At 57.6% G+C, this 22,349-nt stretch overlaps 1 protein-coding gene across 4 annotated transcripts; it reads right to left on the bottom strand.

The window, feature by feature from the left end:
• Window positions 1–259: 259 nt before the first annotated feature.
• SRL (sarcalumenin) lies at window positions 260–21,765 on the bottom strand. Of its 4 annotated transcripts, XM_090151226.1 has the most exons (8): window positions 21,624–21,731; window positions 14,370–15,278; window positions 12,785–12,883; window positions 12,125–12,220; window positions 8,836–8,871; window positions 5,153–5,269; window positions 4,486–4,719; window positions 260–3,837 (listed from the first exon to the last, which is right to left on the bottom strand). In XM_090151226.1, exons 1-8 carry the CDS (start codon window positions 21,682–21,684, stop codon window positions 3,026–3,028), a joined length of 2,364 nt encoding a protein of 787 aa, XP_090007352.1. In that variant the 5' UTR covers window positions 21,685–21,731; the 3' UTR covers window positions 260–3,025. The 4 variants fall into 4 exon arrangements, with proteins under 4 accessions (XP_090007352.1, XP_090007355.1, XP_090007353.1 ...); XM_090151229.1 differs by lacking the exon at window positions 14,370–15,278 and having other exon boundaries at window positions 21,624–21,765; XM_090151227.1 differs by lacking the exon at window positions 8,836–8,871 and having other exon boundaries at window positions 21,624–21,732.
• Between the last annotated feature and the right edge of the window lie 584 nt (window positions 21,766–22,349).

Genomic DNA, 22,349 nt, shown 5'->3' with positions numbered 1-22,349 from the left:
CAGGTCCCCAGGCAGGTCAGGCACCGACGCAGTGCTCCAGGGGCAGAAGCCACGGCCATGAAAGATGTTGGCTGCTCACACGTGTCCCTGGGCTTTGTGACAGGGCAGTAAGGGGAACCCTATGCTTGGGGGAGCCTCTGTGGGTTAGCACTCCTCCTCACCCCTGGGAAACAGACACAACCCCCGCTGTCTGCTTTCCCTGCCTACCCCTTCCTCACACCACAACAGTGAGAAAAACTAAGCAAGCACCCATGGGGAATGAGTTTGGAAAAGATCAGGATTTATTAGACAGGCTGATGTTCAAACTGACAGTTTCATTCAAATGCACATGATCTGGGCATCTACACAGGCCTGTACCCCAGCTACCCCACTCCCAACAGCATCTGCCCAGCACCCTCTCAGGACAGATGCCTGCAGCCCTGGTACTGGGGACACAGAGGCTTAGGGTTTCTAAGCAAAACACCAAGGTCTCCATACTCCCCCTTCCCAGAGCTCCCCTCATACAGCTGAGAGGGGCTGGGCTGACTGATCCCATAGCTGGGACCGGCTCAGTGTCACCTGCCCCTCCAGCATGGGGCCAAGGCTGTCTCTGGCATTGAGCCATCGCTCTCACACGCAGTGCTGCGTGGGGCATTGCACAGGAACCCCAGTCTTCCCTACTGGGGAGAGACATTGGCCATCATGGAGGAGCCCCATCTGGGACCCTTATGCTCAGGGGGTGCACAGGGTGTGCGGATGGTGGAGAGAGGGGTGTAAATAGGAGAGAAGGCAATGAGCGCTGAAGACAAGCTGGAGCAAAAGGAAAAGGTCTGGGAGGAGGATGGGAGCATCCTGAGAGCAGAGTAATGCTGCCTTTGGGCCCAAGGCCATAGGGAGAGATTGGGCTCCTTATGGGGCCTGAGGCACCCCAGACTGAACCCACCAGCTCTGGAGGGACAAAGACCGCAGAGAAAGAGATGGCACAATGCAGCACTTGCAAATAGAAAGTTTGCTTCTCTGTGCATTGCTTACCGTGACAACGACACACAGTGTGACAGCAGGAACAGCAACAACATCAGCACATTTCTGTCAGTGTTTCTACTCCATTAGCTCCTAAGAAAACCATGCAAATTCGCCTGGCCGAGGACAGTGAGAGGCGAGAAAGAGTGGGTGAGACAGAGAGGGACGATGATGAGCAATGGGATCGTGTAAAAGAAGGAAAAAGAAACAGAGTGAAGGGAGGCAGCAGCTCTGGGCAGGTTTGAGATCTCGCAGCACTGACTCATGAGTGCATCACTTCTCCCCAGGCTATCCTGGCTGCGTTCTCCAGCACCTCTCCTTGCCTTCACTCGTTACCTGCAGTCCCCTCCCATCAGACATGCCTCTTTCTACACCTGGACGTGGAGGTGCTTCATCGTAACCAGTCCAGCTTCAGTCCCACTGCCACGCAGAGGCAGGGAGCACAGGAAGTCCCTGGGTGGAGTCCCACAAGCCCACCACGGCTCAAGGGACCTCCTGACAGCACCCAGCCCCAGTGCCCAGGGACACGGAGCCCCATGGATCTTCTCTTCACCTACATCCCACGGGGCAAGGGAAGACAAGGGATGCTGCTCTTCACACCCTTCTCATCACAACAGAGCCTTCCATATCCTTCATTCTCTTTTCCTCATCCATAGCCTTTGCCTTTTTCTTGCCTCACCTGGCACCTTCACATCTTCTTGTTCCTAACAAAGGTAAGTCCTTCAGCACTGGAGCTTTCCTGGAGAGCAGCATTAGTGGTGGTCCATTGGCAGATTGCTGGAGTGCTCAAAGGCACCAATCTCCATCCAGGCCTGTCTCTTGGAGGCTTGCACTGGACTCAGTGCCAGCCATGATCCCCCAGCCTTCACTGCTGGGTTTCAAGGTCAGCTCCCAGGAGAACATCACCTTCTTGAAGCAGTGCTCACTCTCCCATGGCTGCTGGGACTGAGTGTCAACGCACAGAGATGAGCCAAGAAAATCATGGGTAATGTGGGTGAAGTCTGGAGAACAAGCCACAGAAACCTGCCTGGATCGTCCTGGGGAGAACAGGTCAGCAGAGGGGAAAAGAACACGGCTGGTGATCCTCCATTCCTGTTTCCCTTCACAGAGCACAAAAACATGGGGGTTTGACTCAAAGAAAACATTCAACGTGGACTGAAAAAGGCCTGCTGACACTCAGGCTTTGTTTGCCAATAAGGATTTTTGAGCTTAATGGCAGCAGCAGGCACTAGTGCCTCGTCTCTGTGCTGACCTGGGAAGGAAGAGCATGCTCACAGCCCTGCAGGTTGCTGTGATTTGGGGTGCCATCCCTGTTCCCCCAGCACAATGAGGCTGTTTCCAGCAGCTCCTTTCCAGACCACTTCTTGCTCTGACATGGACTTGCAAATCTCATCACAACAACCCGTCTGGAGCCACGAATGCCCCTCCAAACACCCAGCAGGGGACCGAATCCCTTCGTATGGCTCACATCCAGGTGAAGGCTGCAGAATCAAGTTAAGCTCAGCTGTTACATGAAAAGAGAACTCCACCAGGCAACCTAAAAGTCTTGGAAGGAAAACCAGGATCAATATTTGCAGGGATTTGCAGGATGTTTGTGCTGTGCCCCAGGGCTCCTGCTGATGCCCCAGGTTTCTGTGTCACCGCTGTGCTCTCACGTCGTGCCCTCATTCTTGCTCCCTGCCAGCTTCACGTCTGCAGAGGTTGAAACTCCCGTTCGCCCATCTCGGCACCAGTGAAGAAGCATCTACAATTCTATCTCACCACACATTTCTCATACTTACAGCCTAAACATTGCCTTCTACGCAAAAGAACAAAGATAAAATGTCAGGAATTCACAGTTTTTATTCTCTTTCTTATGCCCACCCATCTTCCCCTGCCATTGATGTCAATGACTCAAAGTCCTCATCGTACAGTAGCCTTTGCCAGTGTGGCACTCAAAGGGTTAACAAACCATGGCTTCTTGGACAGATAAGACATAAGCTCATTCACCGGTAGGAACACGAGGATGGTTACGGTACAGAACACCTTACGGTTTCTTGTAGCGATTCTTTGGGGTTTCGCCACAGCCGGTGACGTCGCAGGAGAGAACGTTGGGCTTCTTCCCCAAGCCAATGCTTCCCAGCAGATCGGGAAGCTCACGAGTGATGGCCTTCTCAATCTTCTCTAAATAGCACCCTCCCATGTAGGAACACTGCTGAGACAGCAGCTTAAAACCAGTGATGGGGTTGATGCCAAAGAAGTCCTTGTAAGCCTCGCGGTTGGGGAGGTCAAATTTGCTGACGTTGGTCTTCGCCAGAATGGACTTAAAAATAAAGAACTTGTCAGGATCTTCCACAATGTCTCTGAACACCAGTTCCCCATCGCTAAAGAAGGTCATTTTGTCCTTGTAGGTCTGCAGATAGCGATCGACCAACAGGGCGTGGATGCGCACCCGGATGGCGTGTTGGCGTATGAAGGCAATCTTATTTTCCATCCTGTTCTCAATCACCTGGTTGAGATCTTCCAGGAGCGATATCTCTTCTTTGAGGAACAGGTCTTTGTGGGTATCCGGGTGGTACTCGTGGGGCCAGAAGGAGCTGACGTACACCCTGGGCGGCTCCGTGACGTTGATCAGAGGAGCCAGGCTCCAGAACAAGGCTCCGTAGACCCTCATAAGCTCCTGGGTAGCCAGGCTGTCGGCTTTGTTCAGGATGATTCGGATCTGAGACTCACGGCCCTTCAGCTGGCGAAACAGCATCTCCAGCTCCAGGCCCACGTCCAGCTTCGTAGGGTCAAAGACAACAAAGATGAGATCAGCTCTGTCGATGAACCACTGGCACACGTCGTTGAATGGGTAACCTTGGGGAGAGGAAACAGAAATCCAGCAGAAATGGCCAGCAGGGGGGGAGTCCCTTCTGATTAGGGGATAGATAAACTTGTCTCACACGCTGCCTGGCTTAGACAAGGTGTGAGGCACAGAAGACCTCTCATGCAGCACAGAAACTGTTTCAGAAGTGCTAAAACACTTCAGAGCTTCTTGGCTGGAAAGCTCAATCCCGTGTCTGAGCCTGTGTGCCTCCCTCAGCCTCACCTCTCCAAGCCTTTCTCTCCAGGGAGACCTCGTAGTGGATTTCCAATACTTAAAGGGAGCTTATAAAAATGATCTAGACCAATTTTTTTTAATAGTCTGATAGTGACAGGATGGAGGGAATGGCTTTTAACTAAAAGAGGAGAAATTTAGGTCAGATGTTGGTGGACACTCTTTACTCAGAGGGCAGTGAAGCTCTGGCACAGGCTGCCCAGAGAAGTGAGGGTGCCCCATTCCTGGAGACTCCCAAGGCCATGGATGGACCCATGGGCAGACTGACTTCTCCAGCCCCCACAGTGTAGGAACAGACCCCTGCCATAGCCTAGGGCTCCTCCTCAGTGTGTGTCAGTCATCTTGGCTACCCTACATATAATAGCATCCTTCCTGGAGCCCTTTAGGTGAAGGCAGAACACCCCTACCTCGTTCTTGCTGCTTGCGGTTTTCAATGATGCCTGGTGTATCCACAAAGGTGACTCGCTCCAGGAGCTTGTGAGGCACCTCTATTCCAATCAGCTTCTCCAAGAAGTTCTGCCCGAACTTCTCCAGGGGCGAGAAGGAGCGTGCACTGTCAGCAGCCATCACGATGCCCTCGATGGTCTTCAGCTTGGGGCCATGCATGATGACGGTGAATTCGGAGGTGGTGGGTTCTGCCCCTGTCCAGCACAAGAGGAGCAGCAGAGATGTGAAATCCATGCCAGGCACTGGACATTGCAGGGACTGGCCCAGGACTAGGTGGGGATCTTGGAAACATCCCTTGCTTGACAAGAGACGTTGGGGGAACATGGGAATTGGGGCCATGACATTCTTGCCAAAGCTCTGGGGAACATAACACAACAGGGCTGTTTTCTGCAGGGACAGGTCCTTCTGGAGGTGGCATGGCTGGGAAGGGAGTCCTAGAGAAGCATTTTCCACTCAGCTCCCATGGTACAAGCTGACATGGGTGGGAGCAGAGATGATCAGGGAGGGCTTTTCTCTTGGGAGGCTGAGTGCATTGGCTCCTGGTGGGGAAGGATGGGGAGAAGATGGCGAGGTGCTCTTGCTATGACTGCACCCACTCAGGGTGGAGGGCTGAGGTGAGCAAGGTACCTGTATAGAGCTGGTAGGGAGTGTCGTCCAGCCCAAGGAGGTAGTTTATCATGGAGGATTTGCCAACGCTCCACGGTCCCAGGAATAGCACCATCGGCTTGGAAGTGATCTCCCCATCTGCAGAGAGGGGAAATAACAAGAGGAAGTGAAGAAACAATGGCTGTGGCTGCTGTGCGCCGTGCATTCCCTGCTGTAATGAGCATCCCATCTGAGCAGCACGGCGATGAAGTGCTCGGGGAGCCATCTGCTCTCCCACCACCAACTGCCACTGCTTGGTCACGCTGAGCCGTGGCACTGCCCAGCCAGCCCTGTGCTGGCACTGCAGCGACATCAAAGCCTGTCTGCCCTGCTCCAAGCTTTGGCCCTCAGACTATAGAGAATGGCTGGAAGGTCCTTTAGTTATGGTCTCGGCTCAGTTTGAGCTCAGTTGGAGTGAGCACAAAGCTGCAGGGGGTAGTTTTGGAGAGCAGGTATCACAAAGCACCAGACATGCAAGGGATGTAGCCATGCTGCAGTCAGGTAGATGCCTTGTGCAAAAGGAGCTGGGGTGTTTGAAGGGTGCAGGGCTCCAGCCCAGCACAGGGAAGGCGAGCTCAACCAACAGCCCGTTCTGTGCTTGGAAAGATGGGAGGAGAATTAACCACAGACCCTATTCAATCCTGCAGTTTGCTGGGAGGCTCAGAGAGCACAGATGAAGGCTGCCATGGGGACCTGTTCCCACGTGTGATATCTGCCTAGGACCAATCCCTGCTCCAGAGAGTGCTGGGACTGATGGTACCATCAGCCCATGCCCACGCTGCCCAGCCCCACCAAGCATCTGTGATGCTGGGCACGGTGCTGCATGCACCCAGGCTGTGCCAGACCCCAGGCTGTGTCCAGGGAATGTGCTGCAAGCCCAAATCAGCACAGAAATGGAAGTGAAAACAGAAGGGTGAGCTCCCATTTCTGGCAACCTTCCTCATACCCTCTTCATTTCCAGAGACCACACTTCTCCATGCTGCCACCCAGAGAGGAGCGAGGAACCGCACCAGCAGGCAGAGCACCCATCTCCACATCAAGGGAGCCCCAGAGCCAACATGATGATGAGCTCTCACTTCCAATGGTGGTAGAGGGCACTGCGCAGCAGCTTGGCACCCAACTCATCCAACTGCACCCACAGCACCACTGGAGAAAAGGAACAGGCTGGGGACATCCTGCCAAGGGGCACAGTCTGTGGCTATGCAGCTTACCCCCTGTCCAGGACAGGGCATCCACAGTAGGACCAGCAGGACTGGCCCTGAGCCCTGCTTGCTCCATGAGCCATGGGGCTGCACCAGCCAGAGCCCTGCAGTGGGTGCACCGCCCCAGCCTGGCACAGTCAGTCCCAGCCCCTCCTGCCTTCTCTGCCAGCAAACACAGCCTGCCCACTTCTGCCTCCCTGGAACATTTGGGATCTGACTTTCTGTTCCCATGAGGGATAAAAACAAGTGTTGAAACCTTGGGCTTTTCTTATTAATTATTCCTCTGTGCCGCTGTATCGCTGCTCCTCTGTTCGCTTTCTGGCTTTAATTGGGTTTCGGATTATTATTGTGATTCTCCCCTGTGATGTTGTGCCAAAGGTTTGAGGCGGGTCCCCACGTGCTCTTTCGTAACAGGCTCCTGGCCAGGTGTGGCTGCATGCAGGCTGGAGCTAGCAAGCTCCAGCTCCACAGCATGGACCATTGGGTTCCTCCAGGTGCCATCCTCATGTGCCAGGGAGGCAAAGGGCTGTACCAAGGTAGGCAGCCCCTCTGCAGGTCACCCAGCCCCTCTCCTGCTTTGTTTTTGGAAGCTGCAGGGCCTGGAAAATGTCACCCCATGAACAGTCTCTCCTTGCTGCCTCTCTGGGCATGGGAACAGGGAGCAAAGTGCATCTCCCACCCTGTTGGCGCTGGCCTGGCCTGTTGTGTTCCCCACTCTCCCCTCCTGTACAGGTTTGCTATCACCTTGATGGGGCTGCCAGGGGAAAAAAGGGCTCAGGCTGCTGCCAGCTCCCCTGCACATGATGACAGCAGCTCCACCGTGCAGCTCTCTCCAGCCACCAAGTGGCTGCTCGCTTCCAGCCCAGCTCACACTGAACTCTGCACTCATCTCAGCTCATTCCAACTCATCCTGGTGACTTCTGCAAACCTCACACCAGTAGGTGATCAAGCCCTGCATGCAAGTGGGGGAACCCTTGTAGCCCTCTGCTTTTCATCCATGGCTCTGCTTAAATCACAGTAACCACTTATCTAAACTGATGGGTTTCTGGAGCACAAAACATGCTGAGAACCACAAAGCACACAATGAACAGAGCCAGAAGGGCTCCTCTCCCTCTGCAGGGACTGTGCTTGCCCTTAGCCCACATCCTGGAGCACTGTTGCCCCTGGAAGGGCTACTGCCCTGAAGGGAAGGGCAGAGAACTGCTTCTCTCTGTTATGGAGGGACCATTTTCTACAGCAGAGGCTTTTGGGGAAGTTTTGCGTTGCTTCCAAGGCCAGGATGCCCTCGGGAGGCAGCCCTGATGCTCTGGGGCTGGGATCCCCTCTCCTCACTCTTCACCCAACAAGGGTGACCCTTCCCAAGGCAAAGCAGAAGGACAAAACCTCCCTCCTCTCCTCGCTCAGGTTGCCTCAAGTGCCCCATCCTCAAACTGGGTGGGTTCAAACCCCTGGGCAGGCTCTTCCAGCATCACCCCTTACGCCCAGACACTGCCTGCCCTCTGTGCCAGGGCAGGAACAGTGCACATAAACCCACAGCAGCCACAGGTGTGTGCACGACACACATACCCACGGATGCAGGGAAAGCCACACGTGGATTCTCACCTCCATGTCATGCATTCACCCCCACGTGTGCACACCCACGCAGGCAGCAGCGCGTACACATGTGTGCCTGCAGCCAGAGACGCAGCTAACGCAGCTACCCGACACGCCATTTATACCTGCACTGCTCCCCACTGCCTGCACGCTGGCATCACAGCGAGCCAGCAGCCTTTGGGCTGCACCAGGGCTCCGCCGCGTCGGGTACGGAGGAGCCCGTTTGTGCAGGACGGCAGGGCAGGGCACGAGTTGGGGTTTCCCTGCCGCTTTGCCGCAGTACATTGCAGCAGGGACGCAGGGGGTGGGCAGCGCTTCTCGGCCTCCCTCCCAGCTCCGCTCCCGCGGGTGTTCATGCCGCGGTCCGGGCGGCTCGGCTGGGCACGGCGCGGGCCAGCAGCCAGCTCCAGATCCCGGGAGGGCTGAGGCCGCCGCGCAGGGGCCGGGCGGCGTTACTGGGACAGCTGCTGCTGGGTCATCGGCTTAAACTGCAGCCATGGGGATCAAGGGGAGGCATTCGGGGAAGTTTCTGCACGTAGCGGAGCCAAGGGTGGGAGGAGATCACCCCGCACGGTGCGCTCCCTGCTCTGACCCACGGGTGTGAGATGCACCCGCAGGTCCACCACAAAAGCCTTTGGGTCGTGCATCGGGGAGCTCACGCCTTCCTGTTGTTTATGCGAGAGGGAAAGGTTTAAAAGTCCGGGGAGGTGAGGAGCGCTGCGGGCAGCGTGGTGCTGCTGAGCTCTGTGCTGGGTGATGTGGGACGGAGAGCGGCTGAATCGTGGCTCTGCTGGGGTGAGAGAAGGGGAAGGGCTGCTGAGGAGCTCAGGCAGCGCTGGCAGCATGCAGGGGACGGGCAGCGATACCAACCTGTGGCAGAGGAGCCCAGGGTGCGTCCGGGGTAAGCTGTTAGCAGGGGACACGGGGAGAGAGAAAAGGTACCGTGAGTCGAAGAAGGGATGCGGCTGCCTGGGTCTGGCCCGGGCCGGAGAGGGAGCTGAAGAGCGGCCCTGGCCTTCTCGTGGGTGGGACAAGCCAGCAGACGGCCACGTTTCCAGCAGGAAAGAAGGAGTTACAGTTTGTGAGCAACGAGACCCGCAGCTACCGGGACGAGATTCCAAACCCAGCCTGCCCTGCGTGCAGGCAGCACCGCCGACACGCTGCGCCCAAACCTGCCCCGCTCAGCTGCTGCCTTCCCTGGCAGCACTCACCAAGCCGACAGAGCCGTACAAGCCACGATCAGGACAACCAGCAGCCCAGACATGTGCCCCAACCACGTGGCAGTGCAAGTGCATCCATGCCTGGCGATGGCAGCTGCAGGCCGTTCCCCACGCAGGCGTGCTGCTTGGCACACGCACAGCAGTTAGGGGCTCTGGAGTGCACCACGGCCCTGCAGCAAGCTGCCCATCACCAGGCTGCAGGCTCAGCCTGGTGGCATGGCACAGCAGCCCAGCCGTCATCAAGCACACAAACAGAACCAGCACATAAGTGCAATGGCAGAGCAGTCAGCCTGCATCGGGCAGGGGTTGGGATGGGATGTGCCTGCTGTGAGCACAGCATGGGCGAATGCTCTGGGATGTGCTCAACACATCTCAGCCAGGCTCGTGGTGCCTGCTGTGGGTCCCTTAGGACAGGTAACATTTACTCAGCACCGCAGCAGGGAGACCCTCACTGGGGCCAACAAGGAGCAAAGCTAGAAGGAAAGCAGACAAAATGGAGGGCTGCCATGTAATGGAGGGGTGAAGGAGAGTGTGGCAGCACCCCCCTATATTGGCTTACACTTCCAAAGGTCAGGCATATTCCATGACACTGCTGCCCTACTGCTCACCCAGCTGTCCTGCTCTTCCCAGCCAGCTCAGCCTGCAGCTCTGTGCCCCATCTATGCTATAGGGGATTCCCTGCAGGACAGCTCAGGGCATATCAACTGGTTCACAGGGACCCCCCACCCCAATGCCAGAAACCCCTTTAGATCATAGACAGGGCTAGGGCTTACCTCACCACACAACAGAAGGAGCTCAGAAGGCTCTCATCTCCATCCTCACCCACCTCACAAAGCCAAGGGGCATCCCTCAGCCAACCCTCCAATTTATCTGCAGGCTGCTCTAATTATACTGCTAATGAGGGGTTGGGAAAAGCTGTATCAGTGGTTATAAAAGGCAAACTGCTGGGCTTGATGGGGTTGTTTGGGGGCAGAACAAGCAGCTCTGATAGAGGGAGGGCTCTTATAGCCACACCTGGCTGAGCTGGGGGCTGCAGGCAGTGTAGTGTCCCTATGCTAGGAAGCTGTGACTCCTGATTACTGGCTCTGGGTCACACCTATACAGCAGTGCATGGTGGGGTGTGCTGGGCACTTGTCAGCCTGCAGGATGCATTGGGGATTGTTCCTCGTGGGAAGGAGGAACAGGCTATGGAGTGGTGGGGTGAGACAAGGCTGTTGAGGAGCACCACTAGCTGCCCTGATGAGAGTTGCTCAGGAGCTGGGTTTGAGAGGGGCATTGGCTTATAAAACATGAGGTTTGGTGGGTGCCAGGGGCCCTCAGCAGGGGCTGTCAGTGCCTTCCCAGAAAGGAGCAGAGAGGTGCTGCTTGGCCATAGGATGGCTCTAGAGAATACTGAGGTGTCCTGGGAGCAACCTGTACACTGACAGCTGGAGGCTGCATCCTATGGAGGTGAGCAGAAAAGACAGGGTAGGAGGCTGAGAACCCACCACCTCCAGTGATCTCTTAAATGCAGCGCCCCACAGTGAGCTGGCAGCAGGTGCTGGCTGCTGTGACCCCCAAGCTGCCCTCCCTCGTGGCAAGCAGTGCGAGGCAGGCCCAGGCAGCACAAAGGCAGCGACACAGAGCTGGCTGCAAGAGCAGCAGTGCATGCCTCATGTTGTGTGAGCCCTACACCCACCCACCCCACAAAACCCACGAGTGAATGGTAGCCAGTGCCAGGGTGTGGGAGCAGAGCTGGTGCTGAGGGCCCTACAGCCCCGTCCCCACCCCATCCCGCTGTCCCCCATGGGTATCCTGTTCTTGCTGTTGCCTCTTGCTGGGTTGGGAGGTGTGCTGGCCTTCCTACAAAAGGTCAGAGGTCTGACACTGGCCTAGGAGTGGCATCTGGGCTATAATGGGGTCCCCTGTAAAAGAAGGGTCCTGCTCTCAGGGGATGTATCCCATGGGTTTGCCCATACAGGCGTGGGACCCATAAAGCTGTGGAAGGAAGGTCAGGGCCATTTGCAAGGTGCTCCTGTTGCACCAGGATGGGTGGGCATTGCTCCAGGGTGTGAGGGCAAAGCCCTGTGGGCAGCCAGGGTGGGAAGCAGAACCCTAGGGCTAGGAGGGACCCTGGCAGGAGGTTGATGCGAGTGTGCATTCAAGGCATGGGGATACATGGCTCCAGCTCGGGACAGGGCTTCAGCAGAGGTTTAACCTCAGTGCACCAGGGCCTCAGACTGGGCTGGAGCCAGTTGTCTGGACAATGTCCTCAGGATCACCAGAGACAATGTCAGCCTGTGGTTGTTCACATCAAATGGGTTAGAAGAGCCTCCAGATCTGTGAGCATCCTGGGGCTGGAGCTGCACTTGCCTCTTCTGGAGGGACATGTATACCACTGGGGCTCAGCCCAAGCCAATGTCCGTAGCCACAGGGACCTGCTCACCTGATCCAAAGTGCCTGTAGTTGCCAAGGGGTGGAAACTCTAACTCCCAGGATAAAAGAAGACCTGAGCTTGAGGGATACCCAGCCCACGTGGCTGTGTCCCATATGGAGCAGGAAGGGTGCCAGCTCCAGCCACCACCAGGAAGCTCAACCCCAGCCTTGAGAGGTCCTAAGCTTCCTTGCCAAGCCTGTCTTACTGGGCCGTGATCTCTGCTTGGCATGGGTACAGAGCATTGATGTTGAGCAGGTGGAGGACCCAAAGCAGGCAGAGTTCAATGTTCAGCCTACACAGATGGTCCTGACAGCAGATGAGCTAAGGCAGATGCAGGAATGCCCGCCTCTGGGTGCTGGGTTCACTAGGGCATGTCCTCCAAGCCCAGTGTGCTCATGGCCTTCTTGGAGAGCTGTAGAGGAAGCTAAGCCACCCAAGCCTTTCCATGATCTGCTCTCTGCTGCTGTTTGAATGCATCCCAATGACCTGACGGTGCCAGAGACCCGGGTGCCCACAGCATTACCTGTGATCTCATGCTGCCTCAGCTCATTGTATCTGTAGGATTGCTCCAGGGGCTTGATGGAGGAGTGGTAGATCTTCCTCAGCCGCTGCAGTACTCCTGGAGGAGCAAAAGCATGCATGTTGGTGACAGGCAAACCCCATCCACCCCTTCGCATCCCTTTTAGGTAAGATGCTGGACATTCCCTGCAGACCTTGAGGATGACTCAGCTGTAAATAAAGGGACGCATCTCACACTTGAAATCCTGTGCAAAATGATCCAAGTCACGCATCTTGAAGCCCCTACCCTGCTGATATTTGTGCTGCTCTTGTATTTGCCAACAACTGATGCAGGAACCTCCCTTGTTAATGCTGTTTAGCACTCAACACCCATAATCCCCAAAGCCCTCCACCACGGTGCCCAGGGACCTGGTGGCAGGCATTTCCCAGACATTTATCACTCCCTTTCCAGTCCTGACTGCCAAAGGAACCAGCAGAAGCAAGCTTGATAAGAATAAACCAGAATTCATAATCAGAACAAAAATCAAAACCTTTTATTACAAGTTGCCCCAAGCTTCTCTGAGCAGCAGGGAGCAGCGTGGCTGGCTTGGGCCAATACACCACTCGCCAGCCCCCCAGTTGTACGTCTTTGTGTGCCCTCGTATGTCAACGTGGGTCCCCTCACCTGAGAAGTCATCTGCAGGTTTGTCTTCATTCAGCTTGAGGGTGTTCTCCAAGTGGGACCGGTCGCGCTTGGTGGGCTCGCTGGCATCCTCAACCTCTTCTGGAGGGAAAGACAGGGAGAACTGTTATGGTGGGGGCTGACGGCGGGGGACGACGTGGGCGCTCACACAAGCTGTGCTGGGGAGAGGCTGCTGGGGAGCACGCACATCCCGAACCCACCCTGCCCGGCACCCACAGCTTCGGCACACCGCTGGGTTTCTGTCTTGCAAATGTTCCTAAGGGGTTTGGTCAGAGCTGCCAGGGGAAGTGTTGTGGGCAACTGCTCCGCTCCGAGGAGGGGCAGCGAGGGAGAGGCGAGGGCTGGCGCCCATGGGGAATGCGAAGGACGTGCCTGGAAGGGGCTCTCGGGTGCTGGGGAGTGCGGGGTGGGAACTGCGGCACCTGCTGCCCGCGGGGCCCCTGCACAACCCGCTGCTCCCCGACAGCTGCGGCTCCCCGCACTTTGGGCACTGCTCTGCCTCTCTCCCTGTCCGCTCCTCAAAAATCACACGTCGAGCTGGAGATGGGAGGCTTTGCAAGGTTCTCTCCTGCTTCTCCACCTCTGCGTCCTGCCAGGCTGCAGCCCCCCATGGGCACGTGCTGTCCCTGCCTCCTTGACTCGGCAATGCATGGCAGGAGGTGGCCCTGGGCTCGTTCCCCAGTGTCCCCATGAAGGGGGACAGAGGTGTCCCCAGTCTGAATGCGCTAGCAGAGCCGGTACACCAAGGGCCCCGAGGGCTGTGCTACGGGGCAGCACCAAGCCCCATGCTGAGCCTCAGGCTGGGGTGCTGAGGAGGACCTTTTGACTTGCCAAGTAAAGCCACCGAGACCAAACTGGGTTTTCCTCTCAGCACAAACGTAAACTTTTTGAGCTTGAATGTTACAAGAAGGAAGCAAAAAAGAATCAGCTGGGTCCAAAGGTTGCTGCCTTACCTACGGGCCAAAGTCCGCGAGCATTTCTAGTAAAACATGGCAGGGGGGATCACTTTTCCTGAGCTAGCTGCCTTTGGCTGATTGGACACACCCTGCCCACGGCCAGGGCAACGCTTCGGCAGCTCAGCGGTCTGAATTAGCTCTTTGCATCTTCCCTACAAGGCAAGGGCTGAGGGCCAGTGGCTGATGGACACGGGGCCCACCAGCCTGGGCAGCGTCCTGCCTGTGTGCCAAGAGAGCCGGGTGAACTCTGCGGGCTGATAAATGTCCTCTAACAGCTTTGCAGCTGCTGAAAGGGATTGGAGGGAAGAGAGATTCTTATGTGTGTCTGCAGATGAGATGAGAAGTCATGGGCTTAAAGTGCAGTGAGGGAAATGTCGGCCAACCTCGGTATCACCGCAACGAGCGCTGACGTCTGCAGGCTCCCACCTCGCCATCGCTGCCCACCCGTGCAGCGGTTAAGGGCAGGCACAGGAAGCACAAGCATTAGGAGAGGGCCATGCATTAGGCGCAGTTTAATGTGCCAAGCTCAGCTCCGCCAGGTTTGATAGTAGGTCACTCTCGATGCCCTCTGCTCGCTATGTCACAGCACACGGAGAGAAAAAGACTCCAACCTATCTGGCTGCGCCGGGGCTCAGCGGCAGCGGGGCGGGCACTGGGGTTGGCTGGGTTCTCCATTTCTGCTAATGGTGCAGGGGGGTCTCCCACTGCTGCCGGGGGGTCTTCTGCTGTTGGAGGGTTCTCCAGGGCTGCTGGTGAGATTTTGACAGCTGTTGGTGGGTCGTCTTCTGTTGCTGCTGCTTCTTCCACTGCTGTAGATGGGCCTTCTGCTGCTGCTGGGCTGCTGCTGCCAGAGCCAGGCTCCACGTCCCCGCAGGGTGGGTGATGGCAGCTGGCAGAGCCATCCCTTTGCTCTCCCTCACCTCCGGCTGCTGCTTTGCCATGGCTGTTTTCCCCTGAAGTCTCTTCCGTGTCAGCCCCTTCAGCTCCGTCCTCCAGCCCCTCTGTGCTGGCACCATCCTCCTCAGACTCGCCCTCCTCTGCAGACTTGCCCTCCTCCTCTGACTCTGCTTTGCCTTCATCTTCCTCAGACTCCCCCTGCTCGTCATCTTCCTCTGAGCTCTGCTCATCCTCTTCCTCTCCTCCCTCGGGAGCAGACACTCTTGGCTCCTTTCCCTCTGAGGCCACTTCCTTGGTGTCGGCCTCCTCCTCCTCCTCCTCCTCCTGGCCGCCATGTTGTGTTCCAGGCTCTGGGGCGGCCTCTCCCTCTGCTCCAGGGCCGCCCAACGTGGCGTCCTTCCCTGATGTCCCATCAGGCCCATCCTGGCCCTGCCCTGCAGCTTCGCTCAGGCCTCCCTTCAGCTCTTCAACCCTCTCGCCGCCTCCCTCTGTGGTTCTGAGCACAGAGGTGTTGGCAGCTCCACCATCATCCTCCTCCTTGGGGCTGCCATTGGCGGCCATCTCTTCCATGCGGGGCTGTGCAGCAGACAAGGGGCGTTGGGCGGCATGGCCGACATCTTCATCTAAACGATGAGAACAGCTCGGTCAGTCTCACCCACGCCCACCCGTGGCCATGGGGGACAAGAGAAGGCTTGGAGGCCATCACCAAGACTTTAACTCCTGCTAAAGCATCTCCGGTTCTGGCTCGCTGTCCTGGCCATAGCAAGAAGCTGGGCACAAAGAGGCGTCTGCGGGCAGAAGCGCTGATGCTGCCCGGATAGGGGATGTGTCCCCATGGCTGCACATCACAGCCACCCATGGCCATGCAGCTTGTGGGGTTGCTGCAGAAGCTCTACGTGGTGGTGAAGCGGCTCTGAGAGAGGACCCAGCTGTGTGGGGAGCTCTGAAAGCTGGGAGCGAGAAGCCTGGGGTGGTCGGCAGGCAGAAGGGTCCTCCCCAGCCCTGCGCAGCACGGCGGGCTCTGCCTGTCCAGTGCAGGGCCTGACCCCGCGGCAGGCATGGGGCTATTTATTGTGCATGTCCCTTCATTAGGAAAACATTTGCCACTCCGTGCAACTGGCTGGAACACAATGAATTTGTTCTGCGGGCCGGGAGCAGGCATCTGTATTTTCCATAGGCCTCCGACTGCAATTTAACATTAGTCAACGGATGCCAAAAATAAAATATCAACAGCTATACTGTCTCCGTTACAAACAGTTGCTGCTCGTCTAAATAATCCCCTGAAAACTCGAGTGCCTGCATACCAGGGAAGTGTTTCAGAGGAAAATAATGCCTTTGTACTCCAGCTGGCAAGCAGATGCCAACCGGGAGCAAGGCCACCGCTGCCCGGGCTGCAGTCACGGCCAGCAGCTCAAGCATGGCACACAGCATGGAGCCAGCCCTCTCTTGTAGCCTTGCACATGGCATCCCACACCTTTGTGCTGTGCCAGGGACCCACAGGACCCTGCTTGCCATGCCACCCACGATGACATGGGTGTTAAACCATCCTCCAAGCCACCCAAAGGGGAGAGCTGGCACGAGGTGTGCTCTGCTCATTTTGCGCCCCAAGGGTCCCCATGGCAGATGAGGACAGGGATATTTTCAGCATGGCCCCAAAATAGCCAACGAGCCAAAGGGTTGAGAGGGAAGTGCTGCTTCCAGGGCAGGTGTTTGGGGAGGGGTCAGGGCTGGTGAGGAGAGGCTAAGAGTATGCAGAGGAGACCTCACTGGGGATCTCTACGTGTCCCTTCTGAATGGATGCAGAGGACAGATGTGTCCCCTGGGCAGTGACATGCTGCATCCCCTGTGCCCAACTGTGGGCCACATACAGGGCACATGGAGAAAGGAAGTGTTCTCCACGTTCTCACACTGGGATATGGGCTTTATTTCCCGTGACCTTCATGGAATTACATAAAGCCCCTCTCCTTCTCCCTCCCGTTTACCCTACATGGTCTCCAAATCCATCGCAAGGCAAATTGTGCTGATCTGCAGATGGCCGGCTGGTGAGCACCGGGCAGCTAAATGGGCCGAAGGTTATGGGCTTAACACCCTCCTCCCGTCCTCTGCGGGCTAAAAATACATCCAGCAACTGTATAGTGGGGTCAGCAGCAGCTCAGCAGGGCACGGGCAGCAGCAGACCCTCACTCACAGGCACCCACTCGTTCATCCCCGGCCTTTTGACCAAGGGTGACATCCTCAGCCAGGAGCTGTCCTGCAGCCCCAGCACCCCAGGATGGAGTGGGACAGCAGCGATGCGCAAACCTGTTGTAAAGTGATATCAAGGCTCCCCTTCTTCATACCTCGCATTATGCCAAGCAGTGTGGAAGAGAAGATCTCGACCCACTCACTTTCAGAGTCCCTGGTTGGCATGGCTGGGAACACAGCCACCCTGTCCTCTGCTGTGACAGCAAGTTGTGGCACAACCACAGTGGAAATCCAGCAGTGGGATATGGGACTCCGGTGCTGACACCACAACAGCCAACATGGGAAGCATGAGGATGGTTCCCCCATCCTACAGCTACAATGCACACATCCCTTCCCCACTGCCGTGCCTTCCTCACTCCTTGCATGGGGCTGTATGGAGCAGTAATGCCAGAATGAACAGAGAGAGCTTGCCTCTGTGAATGGCATCAGGGCTGGAGATAGCCAGGAGGGACAGATGGGCACAGGTGGCCCTGGGAAGGACATTCTCCCCCTCCAGCAGAAATAGGAGCCCCGAGTGTGGGGACGGCGGTGCGTGGTGCTGCAGGGATGGCTTTTTGCACGCCTTCTTCCCCTGCCTGAATCTCAGCCCCAGCAGCATGCAGGGAGTTATTTCTGACGGTGGCTGTCTGGGGGATCAGCAGTTCTGCAGTGGGAGAGTGTCCTGGGAGGTGCAGAATGCCCCAGAGGGAACCAGATGCCCTTAGGGGTGCAGGGCCATGCACAAACCCTGGCTTTGCCTTTCCCCGCTGCCCTGTGCTCAGCACTGGGGCTCCCTTCCTTGCTCACATTTTACACCGTGGGGGAAAGCGAAAAGCCAACGTTAACCAAGTGGAAAAGCCAGCATTAACCAAGGCAGCCTGGTTTCTCTTCTGTTCCTCAAGGCATGGGAACCCAACCCAAGGGAAAGCTCCAAAATGGGTACCAAAAGCCAGAGAGGGAACAGCTACCATCTCCCATGAGTGTGGCTTTCCCCCTGCATTCACAGTGGGGCTGGGGGGATCCCACACCCCGGGGTGCACATCTGATCTGGGAGCCGTGCCCATCCTGGTGGCAGGAGGAGTGACAGCAGTGACGGTGGCACTACCCGGGGGGACACGGGCACGAGGAGCTGCACAGGTTGAAAGGAAGCCAAGCCAGGTCCCAACTGCCAAAGCAGTATTTCTTGCCATCGCTATTTTAATGAGGCCTGGTCAAAGAGGTGTTCTGATCAAACGCACTCATCGACTTAGAGGAACGTCTTGCTGCTATGAAAGAAAGAGACACATGCGTTTTCCTTGTGGGGAATTTTTAGCAGACCCAAGGAAGCCCCTCGCCTGTTTCTCCTCTCCTTATTGAGCACAAGCGAGGCTGCACTGAACCTAAAATCTGTGCCCGGTCCTGACAAAGTCCTGCAATGGGCCAGGAATGTGGCCAGGCTCAGAGGAACCACCCAACGCCTCCTGGGATTCCCCCAGGAGACACCGGCCACACCACAGACCCACTGCAGACACCCCGTGTCACCCCACATCCCTGCCCAGCCTGCCCATGCCTCAGTTTCCCACTCCATGCACTCCCAGCAGCCCTGGGGCATTTTTCCAGCAGTTTTGCAGGAGAAATCGCAGTGTGAAAACTTCCTGCACACAGGAGATGTCTGATCTATGCAGATCACAGCAGGGACATAGGAAACAGATTTGTCAGGCTAACTTGACCTGGTTTGTGGAGGAGATTTCAAGTTTAGCTGGAAAAGAAAATTGGCTGTTGATTTCTATAAATAGTGGGGTAGGGCTGCATGATATTTTGATTAAGAAAGCAGGGTAAGGAAACCTCAACGATTAAAACCAGGCTCGGGGCTTGCTAAATATAGAGAGGAAGATGGGGAATGGTTTCTGTGGGGTGGTTTTCTGACTGCCTTCCCACAGGGGTGCTCACCCCAGGGTTCCAATTGGAGCCTTGGAGGAGAACCTGAGCCTGTGACCGCTGGCTTGCAGATGGCACAAAGATGGGGGAAGTGGGGAAGGAAGAAGTGAGATGGGAGCTTGGGGTCTGCAAGTGAGCAGCCAGCAAGAAACAGCTTGGATTTTGGTGCCAGATGATGCCTTGCCCCGCATGATCCCTAAACTTTTGGGATTGTTCAGATGGTGCTGAGCCCCAGCAGTGGGACAACAAGCCATATTCAGCTGGGTCCCTAAACCAGGGCTTTTCTATGGGTGCCAGCACCCAGCCTGGCTCAGAGTGCCCACCCGGAGACTCCCCAGCCCCTCCACCAGCCCCTGCCAGCACACGAGCTCACCAGCTTCCTCAGGCTATCACTTACAAGGGAAATGTCCCTGCAGCTTAAAATAGCCCAGCAGAGCCCTGCCAAGCTGCCAGCACCCACTGCCATGCAAAGAATGGGACGATTCTATGAGCAGTTCACTCACCCTCAGACCTACTGCCTGGGTCGGGATTTTGGACCCCACAGTGCAGCAGGCAGCATGCAGGTCTGCGAGCAGAGACATGAGGTTTCCTGTCCATCCACCCTGCCTGGATGGACGTCACCTACATGGCAGTAGGTGCTCCCACAGATGTGGGTCTGGTGGGACCAGGAGTCACATTGCACCACTGTGTCTAATATCTGCCTTGCTTTGCTCAGCCCATAACGTGGGAGAGAGTCAGGGTACCCCCAGGGATTGGGATCTCCACTGTACAAGGAGATGTGACAGGGATGTAGGTGGCACAAAGGACCGAGAGCTGTGGCATCCCACATTCCATGTCTCTGCACCAAACAGCAGTGGTGCCCACGGTTGTGCTGATGCTTGGCTGGGGTACAGTGACCCCACAGCTCCGGAGAAGCTCAGCGCCCTTGGAGGGCAGCTGGATGGGATGGAGGTGGGGGGAGCCTGGGATGGCAGAGCTGGGGTCACCAATGGGGTGGTGACACATGGAAGGTGAAGGAGCTCACCTCAAGGAGTCACATCCTGAGAGCTGGGGCCTGCCCTGAAGTGAGAGCCCATGTCAAATTGAGACGTCCTGGGTGATGGGATCACCCTGAGATGCCATGAGGATGTGATGATGGAGCTCACCCTGAGGTGACACATCCCAGGCAGGGGGAAGACTGCAGGTGCTATGACCTGAGAGATGGGGAGCACCTCAAGGGTGGTAGAGCCCACCACAAACTGACACTTTCCAGATAGACATTTCCAGACAACACTTCTGAGGAGGGCTCCACCTCAAGGCTCCACCCTGGGTAATGGGGAATCACCCCAAGACGCCACAAGGACATGGTGACAGAGCCTGCCCCAAGGTGGCACATTCTGGACTGAGGCAGGATGGGGAGTCCCAGGGCACGGGGGTGGTGGCCATGCTTGCTGTCACAGGCAGAGCTCAGTGCCAGCCCCGTAACACCCTCGGCACTCACTGCAGAAAGGCACAAGTGTGCCAGGGTTTCCCTCAGCTCCTTGCCCAGCTGGAGGTGGGCAAGGTCCACGGCAGGGAGCTCTGCCAGACCCGGCCACGTGGGCCATGGGTCCTTCCCACCCTTGGGAGCAGTGACGGCCCCAGCAGCCCCAGGCATCACCAAACCAGCGTGAAGTAACAGCCTTCAAAATGGCAGCAACAGCCAGGATTGTGGGGTTTGTTGGCAGTCAGCGGGGAGCACATCCACGAGCCCGGCTCTGCCCAACCCATCTACCAGACCACCGTTCCCATGGAGCTGCCACTGCACCCCACAGCACCAGGGTGAGCCCAGCGCCAGCCAGGCTGCTCGCCGTGTCCTCCAGACACCCCCATGGGGCCACCAGCCATGCCCAGAGAAGACCCCTCCATCACCCATCCCCATCCACGGAGATCACCCCGCTGCCAGCAGCGCACATCCCTCACCCCAAACCCTTTTTATTCACCGGAACGGTCAAAGATGCCCTTAAAAGGCTAAAACTGCACTGGGCCGGGGGTGCAGGGCTGCAAGAAGGCAGCAGCTGTGGGTGCTGCCTGCGGGGCCGTGGCGGCGCGGGGGCCAGGCGGCCGCAGGAGCACAGTGTCCCCTTACACGGCTGTTTCCATACTTAGCTGCCCCCCGGCAGCGCGGCTGCCTGAGCCCAGCCAGGCAGCGAACCGGCCCAAATTAACTCAAGGGCAAACAAGGGTAACGGCGGTGCCCCAGGGGACGCCACGGGACCGGGTGAGCAGCAGGGTCTGGAGGTTACCCCAACGCCTGCCAGATCCTCGGTGGGTGAAGGTCTCGTGCTCGGTGCCCTGGAGCCCAGCAGTCCCCACGCAGGGGCTGCAGCCTGGCAGCACCGAGCTGTGCCAGCACCCATGGGTGACGCTGCGCCCAGCACCCCCGGCTGCAGCACAGCCCCTGTGCTCACATTGAGTGCGGAGCAGGGACCCCAACCCACGTCCCTGCCAGCCCCTCCTGACCACACACCGCCTCAGCTCTTCATGTCCCTACAAGTTTTAAGGGTGCCAGCACGTCCTGCTGGGGGCACCCACGTTGGGCTCACCAGGCACCCACAGCCCTCTGGGCACCCACAGCCCCATGGGCACTCATAGCACCGTGCACGCCCCCAGCCCTGCTGGGCACCCAGAACTGCATGGGCACATGAAGCCCTATAGGAACCCCCAATCCTTTGTGCACCCACAGCCTCATAAAGCACCAACAGCCCCAACGAGCAACTACAAACCCATTGGGCACCCACAGCCCCATAGGCACTCACAGCTTCTTGGGCACCTACAACCCCATAAAACACCCACAGCCCCTCGGGTACCTGCCGTGCCGAGGAGCAGGAGCGAAGCCACGCAGCAGCACAGCAGGTTGAGGCGCTTCATGGTGGCTGCCAGGAGCTCTCCGCCGCTCGCCGCCCCTATTTATACGCCGGGCCGGGGGCCGGGCTGCCGGCTGTCGGCTCAGCCCTGCGCACACGCCGCTGCCGCCGCTCCCGGGGGCCGGCAGCCGGGGACGGAGCGGCAGCGCTGCGGTGCTGATGTCGGGGAGGGGTTGGCACGGCGGCACTGCCGGTGGGGTCACACCGTCCCACACCTAGAGACGTCCCTAAAGATGGGCACAGCCGCTGCGCAGCGCCCCGGGGACATCGGAGGATCGGAACCCTGCTCGCAAAGGCTGAAAGCGCAGAGGGTGGCGGGGATGGGGATAACGGTGCGGAGCCGAGGGCACAGCGGGGATGCAGGGTCCATGCCAGGCGAACCCTAACCTTAACTCAAACCCAGGCATGTGAGTGGGAGATGGAGGGACCCACAGCCTAAGCGGTGGCCCCCAAAAAGCATGGGAGGAGACGGCTGTCCTCAAAGCCCAGGAGAGACGCGGCGATCCCAATCAGCCACCTGCTGGGGCACACCGGGTGGGCACAGAAATCCTCGCTCCTCCCACCGTCCAGCTGAGAGCTGTCATCAGAACCGGCCCCACAGCCCCCCCAGCACGGTGCAGGTGAGCCAGGCGTTGTCCTGCGCACCCTGGACCCGGACCGACCCCCCCC

This window comes from Phasianus colchicus, chromosome 16 (assembly GCF_987193195.1).
Source record: "Phasianus colchicus chromosome 16, bPhaCol1.hap1.1, whole genome shotgun sequence".
In the NCBI taxonomy this organism is placed as follows: domain Eukaryota; kingdom Metazoa; phylum Chordata; class Aves; order Galliformes; family Phasianidae; genus Phasianus; species Phasianus colchicus.
This window is presented reverse-complemented; position numbering and strand designations above follow the sequence as displayed.

What these genes read in the sequence shown, in the direction of transcription:
- SRL (XM_090151226.1), bottom strand. Translation starts at nt 21,684, where the DNA reads ATGAAGCGCCTCAACCTGCTGTGCTGCTGCGTGGCTTCGCTCCTGCTC. An exon ending in TCCCTACCAGCTCTATACAG is followed by an intron (nt 4,720 to 5,152) that starts GTACCTTGCTCA and finishes TGTGCTGGACAG; the next exon opens with GGGCAGAACCCACCACCTCC. An exon ending in CCGCAAGCAGCAAGAACGAG is followed by an intron (nt 3,838 to 4,485) that starts GTAGGGGTGTTC and finishes CCTCTCCCCAAG; the next exon opens with GTTACCCATTCAACGACGTG.